The sequence below is a fragment of the Rhinolophus sinicus genome, linkage group LG01 (genome assembly GCF_036562045.2).
Source record: "Rhinolophus sinicus isolate RSC01 linkage group LG01, ASM3656204v1, whole genome shotgun sequence".
NCBI classification, from domain to species: domain Eukaryota; kingdom Metazoa; phylum Chordata; class Mammalia; order Chiroptera; family Rhinolophidae; genus Rhinolophus; species Rhinolophus sinicus.
In genome coordinates this window covers 158,282,819-158,297,009 of record NC_133751.1, presented here as the reverse complement: position 1 = coordinate 158,297,009, position 14,191 = coordinate 158,282,819, and the positions used below count along the sequence as shown (strand labels likewise).

General features: G+C 41.9%; 1 protein-coding gene across 2 annotated transcripts; it reads right to left on the bottom strand.

The window, feature by feature from the left end:
• Positions 1 to 1,218: 1,218 nt before the first annotated feature.
• On the bottom strand, positions 1,219 to 12,816 carry CDCA7 (cell division cycle associated 7). Of its 2 annotated transcripts, XM_019727458.2 has the most exons (10): positions 12,667 to 12,816; positions 9,606 to 9,731; positions 8,951 to 9,187; positions 6,118 to 6,354; positions 5,705 to 5,782; positions 4,635 to 4,832; positions 4,116 to 4,253; positions 3,402 to 3,551; positions 2,842 to 2,978; positions 1,219 to 2,496 (listed from the first exon to the last, which is right to left on the bottom strand). In XM_019727458.2, exons 1-10 carry the CDS (start codon positions 12,685 to 12,687, stop codon positions 2,466 to 2,468), a joined length of 1,353 nt encoding a protein of 450 aa, XP_019583017.1. In that variant the 5' UTR covers positions 12,688 to 12,816; the 3' UTR covers positions 1,219 to 2,465. The 2 variants fall into 2 exon arrangements, with proteins under 2 accessions (XP_019583017.1, XP_019583020.1); XM_019727461.2 differs by lacking the exon at positions 8,951 to 9,187.
• Between the last annotated feature and the right edge of the window lie 1,375 nt (positions 12,817 to 14,191).

Here is a 14,191-nt window from a genome sequence, read left to right as displayed (position 1 = left end):
GAGTCATTACAAAACCCATGGGCCCCTCAATGCTATAAAATGCTTGGTAATGAGAAAATGCCAATTACTTTCCCTCTCTTCATTCCTACTGAGGTTATTTGTAGGTTTTTGTCTTAGTTTCTCAACTAGATTGTAAATCCTTAAGAATATGGCATCGGGAACCAACTGCTACTAGTCAAACACAGCAGAGGGCCTTTTTTCTCAGGTTCCGTCAGTGAGAACAGGGGTCATCTTGGGTGTGGAGCAAGCTGGCTGAATGGCTTCTGCAGATTGAGCATTAAAGGTTTTTGAAAAAGCAGTTTCAATTTTTAGGGAAAACCACTATTAATTCCACTTCATAATAGTAAGACATGGTAACACCACAATGTTCCAAACAACCAATTTTGAAGAACTCCAAAAATTTAAGCTTCCCAATTTCATACCTAAAAGTGTTGCATTGTAATCTGGGACCTTAAAATTCCAAGTTTATGGGGGGGAAAAACCAAAAAAAAAAAAAAAAAAAAAAAAAAATCCAGTACCCATTTATATCGTATCTATGGAGTATGTTGCAAAACTTCATTTAGCTTGGTCTTCTCCCCAGGTGAGTTTATGTGTGGTAAACATGGTTTCTCAGATAAGTCTATAGAGTAGGAGTCAGCAAATTTTGTGTAAAGTACCAGATTGTGGTATTTGAGGCTTTGTGGGCCATACTGTCATTTACTATCCTCTAAAAATGTGTAAAAAAAAACCATATGTAGTTCATGTGCCATGTGAATAGAGGCTGCAGCAGGATCTGGCCACAGGCTGTAGTTTCCTAACTTGGTCTAAACAATTGGGAGCTATCAAACCATGCCTTTTTTGTATTTTTGATTCTCAGTCCTGGAACAGACTTCAAAGCAGTGTGCCTTTAATAAATATTTCAATGGTTGCTAAAAGCAAGGCAGGTATTGTGAAATTGCTCACAGTTCTTGGGTTGGGAAATGGTAAAGGAAAACAACAGTGTAAACCTTCATGAGCACATATTATTTTCTATCTGGCGATGCAGCTGTCTTGGTTGATTCTCTGATCACAGCTATTAGTCACAAGACCAAGGTTGGCCCTGTTCAAAAGAGCTGGCTCTCGACCTTCAGAAACTTAAACCAAAAGGGAGTCTAGAAAGGGCAGAAAGGGTCTGTTGTTTAAATATTAGAATTCAGTGCAGTAAGATTAAGCACTAAACATATAGAAGAGCAGACAAGCTAGAATAAAATGTTTTATTATTAAAATAAAAACTTTGTATAAAAGCATTACAGAACAAAAGCTCTATATACAATTATTGATTCAAGGTCCAATCATGCACCAGAATGGGCACAGCAACAGGCTGCACATGCAAAGCAAAACGGACACTTAAGATTTCATCTCTACTAAACGATTTAATGCAAAAAACAGGGGAGGGCGATATGGATGACACATGCAATCTGCCCAGAAACTAAACCGGCAGCGATGTCAAGTTAACAAACTGGAAAGTCACCCATCTCCAAAAAGGCACTTCTCATTGTTCTAAAAGTGCTTAAAACCTGAACATGAACCCTGTGGCTAGCTTATAAGTTCTTCAAGAAAGCAAACGCTGCAAAGGACTGTAGACTAGTATTAGTATCAATTCTCCAAGCAAAAACAATCAAGAATTTATTTGAAATACCTTACATTTATGAACTGAAATAAATTTGGCAAACTACCATTATGCCATAGATTCCAATCAGCCTCATCATCCTAATTCCCTAGATGTCTTTTCTGCAATGACTTCTAGCACTGCCTGCAAACTTCTGGGTCAGGACTGAGAGCCTGATGCACCATCCAATCTCATGGGGGTAGACAGTAGCAACCAAGTCTCAGCTCTGACAACTTGTGTAATAGCACAAAATACGGAATATTCTCATGAGAGGCATCCAAAGTAACATATTCCACTTTCCAACAATCGCCTCATTTTTCCACATGGTTTTAAGAACTTTGTGCCTTGATTCTGTTAAAAATGTCAACTAGTACAAAACGCTGAATAATACAATACCCATTGTTTTTGTGTCAACAACTTTGACAGCTGGTCTCTAGAATTCAAAAGATGTAGTTAGTTAACACTATTACTGTGTTTCTAAGTGCTTGGTTTTATAGGTGAATTCCAAGGCTATCTGAACACCAATTAAATCAAACATGCTTTCATAAAACCGTCATTTAAAAAGAATTCAAAAACTAAAAGAAAAAGGGGGGTGGTGGTGTGGGGTGAGGGATGGAGGAAAGCAAAGGAGAAATAGCAGGGCAAAGCATGGCTAGCAATATGCTCCACGATGCTCGGAAACACCTTTCTAATGAGATAAACTTGATTTGATTTGAGTTTCCTATGAAACAGACTGGCCATCAAAATTCTTAACTCGGGTTTCAACCACATGACAAAATTGGAAAGTTTAACAAGGAAGATTGGTGCAGTGGAAGGCAGGCAGTGGATCTTCTAAATGTTATGCTTGCATTTCAAATTCCTGTTTCAGACTGAAAAGAGAAAAAGGGAACATGTCAGGATATTGTTTTCAAATTAAGAATTCTCTTTTGAAAGCCTAATCATTCTCTTAAAAATGTTTTTACTGAGTCATAACATACATGTATAACATAACATCTTATGTATACGACTTGAATTTTACAGGCGCGCACACACGGGTCACCACCACCCAAATGAAGATGTAAAGTTTCCCAGAGACGCTGACTGTGCTCCTTTCCAACACTACCCGCGCCCCCCGACCCAGAGAGAACCACAACTCTGACTTCTTTCCTCATTTTATTAAGACACACAAATGAAGGTAAGATCTGGGTGTGGAAGAGAGAAAAACCAACCCTTACCTTTTCAAGTAAGCATGAACATTCCCAAAGCCCTGGTATTTGGCCAGGTACACAAGGACCCCCGTTGCACACCGCCCATCTCGCTGCCGACAGAAGCTACAATTGCAGATTCCTCGACAAGGTGGACAATGCCAGTTCTGTAGAATTGTGAAAAGGCACAATTAAATCAAACCTATTTCCCCTTATCTAGTTGACTCTATTTAATCTCTAAGGTAAGTATCATTAATTGCACTTGAATCTTTATATTTCTTTTTATTTAAAAAACAAATCTGAACAGTTAAAATCCATTAGTCATGCCTAAGATTCCCTTGGGAAATCGAGCACAGAAAGTCACACAGCAACTGCCAGGGGTGAATGGAGAGTCCAATTCCCCCATCAGTGGGTCCTGAGCACTCTGAAGGGGCTCACACCAATCTGGCACCAGCAGCAGGAACTCATCTGCCTCCCGTGAAACGCATGCCCACAACACTAAGGGGTCAGCTCTTCTGCTGATGCCATTCTGGCCCCGTCAGCTCATGGCGGACCTCCGAGCGTGCCGACCACCCCTTCAAGGCACTTACTGGATCCAGCAGAGCGTCCTTGACCTCTTCGCCGTAACGGTTTCGCAGGCAGGGACCGCAGAACTGGCCTCGAACACCCCAGCACTCTGGGTTTCTGCAGTTTGTTTTGGTATCAATAGTTTTCTGGCGGCACTGATGACAAGTAGATCCCTACAAATAACAAGCAAGTAATAAGGAGGGAAAAAAACCACTGCTCTTTGTAGAGAAAAACGGCATATTTCAAGAAATGTCCTTCTTGTTGAGTAGTCTGACATTTTGAATCTCATTTTGCATCTACATACGCATGTATATGCCAGGGCATGAAAAGTACCTTAAGCAGGGTGATTTCATTCACCTGGCAGACTCAATAATTAATACTATCAAAACTACTTTTCCTTAAAAGATCTTATCGTGCAAAAAAAAAATCCTGCCCCAAACCCATTTATCTTGAGCACACCACCAAACCCCCAGTACCTCTCTATGTAGACGCACATAATAGATACACAGTAAATATGCTCAATGAATCAAGTTAAAAATTAAAAGATTTAATGCTGCTGAAGGCTTAAGAGGGCCAAATCCCAAGGATGCTGCAAAATTCTCTTATGTGAGAAAAACACATAGGCACACATCTCATAAGCTAAGATCCTTAGAACATTAGCAGAACTCTAAGGATAGAAACTGTTCTTCCTCCCCCACAGACGTTTACATTCTCAGACAGAATGTGGAGGCTTTTACCAATGAACGACTGTATATCTTCTCTCGGGAATTGCAGCAGATGTTCTCCAACTCATCCTCTGTGATTTCTTCCACTGGGCGAATGACATGCGGAAGGGTCATGGATCCCGGGCGACGACCTCTGGGTGTGTCATCTTCCTGCACAACAAGCATGAACAGTGTTCTTACGGGCTCTCCCAGTTCTGAATCTCAGACACTTGATTTATAATTTCTTCACAGAGAATTCAGCCTGGAAATCTTAAGGCTTATGGAGAGGAAGAAAGTCGTAAGTTTACTAAGGATAACAGGACAACATCATTGAAATGATTCCTACAACTAAGAAAAGCTGAAAAAACCTTTGACTCACTTACTAACACAAACCATCAAATAAGTTTGTGGGACATTACCAATCCTGAATGGTCAGAGAAGAATGTTTAACACGAATCATTTGGTGTTGAGGCTGTGTGTACCTGTGCTGTGTATACACTAGGCCTACCGAAGATGAAAAACAGAAGAGCCAGCACAAATGTGAGAACTCACGTTCATGTAGCCGTCCACAGCCTTCCTCTTTCTCACCAACATGTACTTATCCTCCTCTTCCTCCTCCTCCTCTGTGGGTAGAGCACTAAGGGACCCAAGGATCCGGGACCTTGACCTGGTAAGAGGACGAGCTCTCCGGTCGGGGTTTCTCCTGGAAGTAACACCTGGGAAGGTACGCCTTCGGGGTGTCTTTGATTGCTAAACAAAACACATATGGCAGAACCCATTTATTCCAGAACGAAGAGAAGTGGCACCTTCTCTTTATGTGCTTTTGTTTAAGTAAAGAGAGAGCTCCATTTCCTAATTTTCTTTGTCCTTTCTATAATGCACGGAAAATGAGGCCCCAAAAAACGATACAGCCATTGTAATTTTGCTTGTGTAACACCAAGCCCAGTTTCTCTCAAACTGAGAGACGATCTACTTATTCACCCACATAATAAAGATGTAAGAACGAATCTCCTTTTCCAAAAACACCTTTTCTGCTATGATATCTCTTAAGTCCTGACACATATTCACTGTTCCTACACTGCACAAGAGAGAATGTTTATATATGGTTTTCCTTCTTCCACTCCTTGCTTGCTTCTTCCTTTTCTCCTCAGGGACAGGTGGGGAAAAGCAAGTCTTTTATTTTTTTGTACCACAGCAGACACACCAGATTCCCCTGAGTTGCACCAGATTAGCTCCTTAGAATATAATCACATATATTAGGCCATGACTCATCATTTTTTCCTTCTCAGATGTTAAAAACATCTATTACATATATGCATCTACCATGCAGGAGGAATGTGCTAAAGCTGGGACACAGGAAAGAAATTTCAATCTTTATTCCCTGCCCTTGAGAGGCTTAGTCTAGTTGGGAAGGAGAGAAATAAACAATCAAGAGGGATTTCATGGCACGGGGAGGCCACACCTGCTCCAGGATGCAAGGAAGAACTCTCACAGATCTACCAGGTTTCCTCTATTTCCTCTCGGTCTAGAGGACCACACAAAATAAGAAACTGGATTTCCAAATATCCCAACACCTTAGATACACCCCAAATACTACTGAACAAACAAGGATTGGCACTCACTGAACTGGGGCCTGGAAGGCAACGCCGTCCTGGGAATGAGCCAGGGAAGCTTTCTAATTCCGACATTAGTTTTGCAAGCTAAAAAGGAAGGAAATTAAACAGAAATTATTGGTTTATAGTAACTGCTGAAAATGAGCAACTTCTGGAAATTACTGTAGCACATCTCAGAGTTTCTGATTTTCCCTACATGTTTACCAAGACTTTCATAGATTAAAAAGAAGAAAAGTTAGTTCAGAGAAAGAAACACATTTTAAGGCACTTATTATAAAGACTTCACAGCTACACTAAAAATAATTCTTGACGCAGATAAGCAACAAGTGGCTAGGAGAAAAAGCCGGGAAGAGTTAGCTCTAAGTTAGTTCTTTGAATAACTAGAACTAGTTAGTTCTAGTTATTCAAAGTCAGATACCTACCATTGCTTTGTTTTGCTTTATATTCAAAGCCCTTTTCTCCAAAAACTTCATGCCGTTTTCATCTTCTGAATCAGAACTGGAATCATTCACAGAACTCTCTGAAGGTTTGGAGGGTGCTGGTCTTTTGTTGGCTGCCCCACTGGTATTTCGAGTTGGGAACTTCATGGCCACCCGGAGAGGTCCGGCCCGCCGGCATTGACTGCGGGTCCTACAGCCTGCGTGGTCTGACTGCAGCCTCTAGTTAATCAGAACAGTTATTCATTAATGACTTGCTGACTGTCAAACAGGCTGCATCAGTATGACTACAAAATCCCTTCTGAACAAAAGACACTTGCATCAAATAAATTTTAACTGACCACTTTAACTGTCAATTTTAATGGACAGCTCTGGGTAACAAACTCAGGGATTACAAATAAATACAACAATCTGAGTGCAGTTTAACTCAGGGAGCCCTTCTGGAGCACACTGTTCTAAATTATCTTCACAACCCCTCGGCCAGTGGTTCTGAGACCCCCGTCTTTTTAAATGTGAAAATACCAGCTCCCTTTTTTTAAAAAAATAGATCTTTATGTATTCTTTTAAAAGAATTCCTACAGTAATAAATATGTGTGCTCTCATAAACATGGTTTCAATGCTTATGGCAATATTAAAATATATTCAAGATGCCTCAATGCTTTAATTTACTTTTTTAAAAAATTGTGGTAAAATATACATAAAATTTACCATTTTAATCATTTTAAGTGTACAGTTCACTGGCATTAAATACATTCATTTAATTCATATTGTGCAACTATTACCACCATCCATCTCCAGAATGTTTTCATCTTCTATACTCAGTTACTCAAACAGAAACTATACTCATTAAACAGTAACTCCCCACCCCCCTCCACCAGGGCCCTGGCAACCACCATTCTACTTTCTGTTTCTATGAATCTGACTACTCTAGGTATCGCTCTAATTCCCTATTTATTAGACTAAACTTTTTTTTAAAATCGTATTTCAAAGTAATATAGGTTTCCATGATTAAATATGTATTAAAATTAGCCAGTGGGGTAATACAAATCAGAATCACAAGATACCACTTCATACCCACTGGTAGAGCTAAATCAATAACAAGTATGGCAAAGATGTGGAGAAACTGGAACCTATAAACGTTGCTGGTTGGAATGTAAAACGATGCAGCCACTTTGGAAAACAGTTCCTCAAAAGGTTAAATAAACAAAGAGTTACTAAATGCCCCAGCAATTCCACTCCTAGGTATATACTCAAAAGTGTACGTCCATACAAAAACTTGTACACGAATGTTCACAGCAGTGTTATTCCTAACAGCCAGGAGGTACAAGCAACCCAAACACCCGTCTTCTGATGAGTGGGTAAGCTAAACATGGCATATTCACACGCTGGAGTATTACTCAGCAGTAGAAAGTGATGAAGTACTAGCAGCTGCCATAACGTGGAAAACCCTGAAAACATTGTGTTAAGTGAAAGAAGCCAATCACAAAAGACCACATATTGTATGGTTCCATTGATAAGAAATAGCCAGAATAGATAAATCTATAACAATAGAAAATAGATTGGTGGTTGCCAGGAACTGAGGATGCTGGGAAAGAATGCAAAGTGACTGTTAATGGGTACAGGGTTTCTTTTTGGGGTGATAGAAATATTCTAAAATTGATTGTGGTGATGGTTGAGAAAAATTAAACAGAAACAAGAAAAAAACATCACCCATAAAGTGCCTGCAAGGGAAGACCCACTTCTAAATTGTAAAATTTCTAAAATCCCCACAGCTTTTGCTACTCTTCATGTACTTTTAATGTGCATGGGCTGAGAGACTATAAAATGACAAAAAACTTTTATGAGTTCTTAAGATTTTTAATCGATTGGCATTTTATTAATCGCAAAAATCAGCATCTACAAAGATTTGAAAAAATGCCCAGAAGTGATTCATGCTGTAGACAATGTGTGGGTCATACCCAGATTTGCAGACCACCCCTTGCAATATCTCCAATATGCACTGATTTAGACAAACATCACTTATTAAAAGGAAAGAGTATATTACCATGAAGTTAGATGGTGATAAAACACTCCTTGGTCAGGCACTCTCACTTATGCCAGTGTCACTGAAGTGTGGCCCAAGCAGTAGACCCATGTCAGACCACAATAAGCTGGAGAGCCCACACCAGACTGTAAATCCACACACTGCTTCCTTTGTCAAGAACATTTTGCTAATAAAAAAACGTCTGCAGAACTAAACAATATGCTCAGGGAGAGTGGGACCCAGGTGCCTCAGCAGCAGCAGTGGCCTGAGCAGGAGGACAGAGGTTAAAAAGGCAGTTTGCACAGGAAAAGCAGACCAGGGAGCAAAAGTGGAAGCAGGAAGGGCCCTAATTGCCATTATCTGCACTCAAGCTCCTGCACATGAGTTATCACAGGTTTTCCAGATGCACAGATCCATGATGGGAACAACATTTACCAAAGGCCTGCTCTATACCAGGCACTGGGCTGGGTACCTAAACTTAAATGCGAATATAGCTAATCTGGAGGAACACGTCCTTCCTAGATTTCTGTGTCAATGGAAATCTGGAGGTTGGGCGATTTTATATTACCAGTTTCCAAGATTTTCAGAGCCTACGAAATGTTAGGTTTTACAAGTAAGACTATATTAGTAAAAACTGCTTTAAGACACGAAGAAAATATTCTTAAATTTTAAAAAGATCAATAAATTCTGGCATGACTAAAATGAAAATTACAGGGAAAAAACTTTTTCAAAGCAAGTATGTCATGCCTTGAAATGTACCTTACTTCTTGATATTGGTGAAATTCTCAAACTCACCATTCCATCTTGTATCTCACTCTCTGAGAAACCGCAAAAGGATTCATCGTCAGAGTCAGCATGAAAAATACTGGCCAGTTCGTTAGTGATATCTGGCCTTGGTTTCTGTAAAAATCCACAACGGTCTAACACATCTTGCACCTCACTTTCTGAAAAGCCGCAGAAAGATTCATTATCAGAGTCCTCATAAAAAACATTTGCCAGTTCTTCACTGATATCTGACCTGAATTTAGGTTTCTGTAAAATAAATAAATAAATGTGGTTGTGCATTTCTTTCCCCCTTTTCAAGAACCAATTTTCCATAAACCGTGCAGCGAGCAAATCACATTTACAAGTGCACTACAAGAGAATAGCTTTTGTTACAAAGAAAAATGGTTCAGAGGTTTACAAATGATTTCTGAGTTGTTATGGCAAATCATCAAGCATGTTAGGTTAGGCGACATTTCAAAGGATAGAATAAGTAGCTAATCTGCCTCCAACAATTACTACCTAGAACCACAGCAAAAAGTGAAATGAAATTACAGTGCATACTGTATTTTCTTAACGGCTGTATAGAAATGTAGGCAAAAAGCAAGCAGTTTTAATCATGCACAAAGCATTTGGGGCATTTTGAGCTCTGCAGACTCAATGCTGTTTATTCTCAGGCAGCACTTACCGTGTTTGCAAAATTATCAGAAGCAAAGCTGTCACAACTGTCATCAGAGGATAACGAGGTTTCCATGGAAATCAACTTCATATATCTGAATTTCTCAAAGTTCTTCTTTACTCTGCGATCCTTTTGCTGCAAATGGAAATGGCAATCCTATTAAGTGGAATGCTCACTACAGTTTCTAACTAAAGACATGATTTTTGAGTTTAGTAGGTTCAAACAGCACAGAGTAGATATGTCCATTTCTTATGCCCCATACAGAAAAAGGAGGATTTACAATTGCACAGAATATTTTTCAAAACTAGGTAAAATCCTAAAAAGGGATCGGATCCTTTGGAAAGAAAATTGCAATGACATTTATTAATTTATTCAAACATCTGTAGAGTTACCCCTCTAACCCACCTGAAATGGCCCCAATCTCAGCATTATACTGAGCTACTAAGGAACTTAATGCCAAACTACTAAACTCTGCCCTTAAAAAAAATTAGACTATACTTCTAAACAGAAATTTCAAAAGTACAAAATGGTGGAGTGATTCCTCTCCTTCAGCCAAAATCAAGCTAATGAGGTCTTTTTATGTTAAGCTTTGGGCTATGTACTGTGATGCTAATTTGCCAAACTACAAAAACTGGGCAGCACCTCTACTTCAAGATGGCAGACTTTCAAACAGGCCTTGTTCCAACCAGGAGGGGTAGAGTGATTTCAGCACAAGTCCTTAAAAATCAAATATATCAACCCAGTGAACAAATGTACTAGGAGCCAAGTTAAAGGTTCAATAGCACTCTAAACCCAGGTAGAATGCCTGATTCCACTTCAGCACTATTAGCCTGGCCTGACATTCAGCTCTTTCTGCAGACCCCTGCTATACACATCTTAAGTTTTTAGAAGTCCTTTCAAATTACTTGCAGATATGAAAATACTTCATTCATAAACACTTAACAGCCTGGCACTGCTCATCAGAAAATGCAACTGGCATCTAGCTCATGTAAAAAAAGATAGCAGTTTCTGGCATATAACATTTACTGAGATTTCTTACAGGTTTGATTAATCCCTTTTTTTTTTCTTAAATATGGCCATGAAATAAAAATGACTCCTTACAGGAGTGGCCGGTTAGCTCAGTTGGTTAGAGAGCAGTGCTCTTAACGAGGTTGCCGGTTGGATTGCTGCATGGGCCACTGTGAGCTGCGCCCTCCACAACTAGATTGAAACTACTATTTGACTTGGAGATGGGTCCTGGAAAAAACACCCTTAAAAAAAAAAAAAGACCCCTTACACTAAAAACTTTGAAAGAGCAAGGTGTGCTATGGGTTCCATCAAATATCAAGATGTGAGGTTTCTGGTGAACAGAACACTCTTGACCTTTCTTCTATAACCTAAAATTATTCATTTCATTTCAGTCTTTTGCAAATAAAATTATTTTCATGATGATAGTACCCAACCATCCTATGCTCCTAAGTAGACTTCACTCAATCATCTTAGGAAGTTTTTGTCCTTTTAGAAAGGCAAGAAAATGTGATAATAGGTAGAGGTACTATTAAAAGAGATATCAGAAACCCTCTTTTTTTCAGTTGAGGAAATTCAATGCTCTGTGGCGGTGAAATTGATTGCCCCAAATCATAGGGCTGTAAGAACTCAAGTCTGCAATCTCCTAAAACAGCAGTATTCTTGCATTACCGCAGGAATTATCACCATTTACTCACCAATCTATCTGCAAGCAGTCAGAGGCCCAAGATGGTCTCAAGGGAGGCATTTTATTGGAAGCTGTCAAGGAAATCTATGCAGGGCTTTTAACCAGTCAGCACATTCCAAGAGTTAAATTACCAGACATATGTATGTTTGGAATAAAAGACACGTAAGAAGCATGGCAAATGGTCATGGTTGAGATGAACTTTTTTGGCAGGCAGGCAAAAACTAATACCACTTAGTAGGTGCTTTTTGTGCCAGGCACTAAGTATGCTCTCACATGATTAATTTCTTGTCTACTTAACAAATGGGGAAACTGAGGTTCAGAAAGGTAAAATGGATTACTCGTCACTCGATGGTCCACACTTGAACCTAGGCATGTCAGATTCCAAGCCCAGTTACACAAGGCTTTCATCCCGAAAGCCAAAGCCTAGTTTGTCTCTGAAACCACGCCCTCAACGCGCCCCCTCCCCCTCAGAACTCCGGCCACCCCCTGGGCGTGCCTTACCCCTGATATTTCAGGCCTGTCAAGCTCTTCCTTTTCACCCAACCCCCACCTTCTAACTTCTGGGGCAGACCCTCTGTTCCAGTTTCCGTTAGCGCAAAAAGTAACGTTCTATTCAGGCAACGTACTGCAGCAGGAGAAGGGTGGGGAGTGGGGGGCGGGGAGGGGAAGGAGTAGGGGAAAAAGCAAACGGCCCGGAACACTTTGGACCACTGAGTCCTTCAATTGCACTTAATCACCGCCTGAGACTAGACACCTCCGCCCATGCGTGCAACCCAAATTCTAAAGAGACGGTTTGCAAGACCTCTAAACTTCAACCCACCGACCTTCAGCGGTTGAAGACGCACTGGTGGGGCAAAAGCAGGAGGAAAGCGCGCCCAAGTTCCGCTCCAATGCATACGGGTGGAGGCGCCCACCCGCCTGGGACTAAACACAGGAAATGGCTGGGGGGCTGCAGGGCAAAATCTCATTGAGCCGGGAGGGCGGCGCTCCTCCGGGTTCCAGTGACCGGGCTTGGGAGGACGGCCACAGTGGGGGGCCTGCGGACACAATGGGGAGACCAGCCAACCCCGGCCGCTGTCCAGCGCCGGGTGCACGTGCACCTCAGGCACACGTGGCCTTGGACTACCCAGTGCTGCCAACCATTCTGCAAACCGCTCAAATCTCTGAACCGACCGCGCGTCGGTGCACACACCCGGGGGGACGGCTCCAGGTCCCGATTCGCCCCAAATGCATAAAACCTGGGGTTTGCCTAAACGGGCGCCGCCCTAGAGGGCCACCAGTTGATAAGCAGCACACCCTTGGCGGAGTTGGGGGGAGTCAGCCCGCGCCCAGCACCCACCGCGCCCGTCCCTCAGGTTAGCCCCAACCAGCCCTCACCGGCACGCGGCGAGCGTCCATGCTGACGGCGGGAGCCGAGGCCCTCGCTTGGAAAGGTTAGAGCCGAACAGCCACGCGCGCGCCGCGGTCCCACAGAGCAGCAGGAGCCGGAGCCCAGGCCTCGAGGCGGGCGGGCGGAGCGCGCAGACCAGGGCCCCGAGGGGCGGGGCTTTGGCCGGCTTTCCCGCGGTGGGGCGAGGTCCTGCAAGCTGTGGTAACGGTCCTCCCGTGCGCCAGACCCGTGCAGCTCCGGAAAAAAAAGAGACTCCCAAAATGTTCTGAACTCAACTGACAGCCCTGGCGTCCCCCAAAATCTGCCTTGGAAAAGTGGTCCTTTGGGGGCTTCAGGACGTCTCTCTTTACGTTGCTGCACGGTCCTGAACGAATGGCGCGAAAGTGGTTCGTATTGCCCCGGGGTTAGCAAGCTGATTTGCATGAATTCCGGGGCTGGGAGGAGAAATGTAGAGATGGGAGTTATGGAGAGCTGCGCGAGTCCTGCGAGTCTTGGCACTTAGCACCTTCACTGCGACGTGCGGTTTACATTATCAAAAATAAAAATCGAAGAATCAAGCACGAACTCCACCCTTTATTAGCCCAGTCACTGTCCCAGGGTATCTCGGGGTGTAACACTTCTTATCTGGCAGCCACGCTATTATCTAAAGCAGTAAAATGCGTTAAATCCTGTTTTGTTTTGTTTGTTTTTTACCAGAAAGCACGGAAACCGCGTTGTTTTACCTAAGACTTGAGGTTTTTAAATGAGAAAAAAAGGCACTGCTGTTAAGACCTATGGGATAATAAAAGCTTTAGACTGTTGTGGATAGAAACTTAAGAGTATTAATGTGGTATGGCGATTCTTTCTCACGTCAGAATTTAGAATTATCTAAATCAGAATGAATGTGAGATGCTTTTTATTGCCCTTTTTGTTTTACTCAAATCTGACATTGCAACGAAATAAAGTGGGAGGCTTTTTAAATTTTTTGGAAAGAGCAGGACGACAGAGTGGCTTTTAGAAGAAAAAGTAAAACAAACCGGGTTGTTTTAAAAAGACCCTAATTATAATCTTACATTTGAAACAAGTGCTTGAAATGAAAACCCTCGCATTTCCCCCCTTCAAAACTTTTCTCTTTGGAGTAATTCCTTTGCAGTCAGAGAGCATGCGTGAACATACTGCGTTCCTCTTCGGACCGACGTATTGAATACAAAAACTTGTGAGCACATAACAATGCAGGAGAACAATGGATTGGAAGACTTGGAAGGGGCTTGGTCGGGGGTCTTCAGCCTTTCTAAAAACGCCTGCCCATGGTCACAGTGACACAGTGCAAGGGACAAAGAACTTCACGGTCTGCAAGGTAGGCGCCAGGAGAGGCTGCTGGTCTGTCTGGCGAAATTCCTGGCAGTAGTGGGGCCCTCAATAAATATTTGTTGAGCAAATAAACTACTCTATGAGTGGTGAACGAACTAAAATTGTAGTTAGTGCTGTGTTCTTGGGAACACAGTCTTTTTTTCTTGTGCCACTAAAATTAAA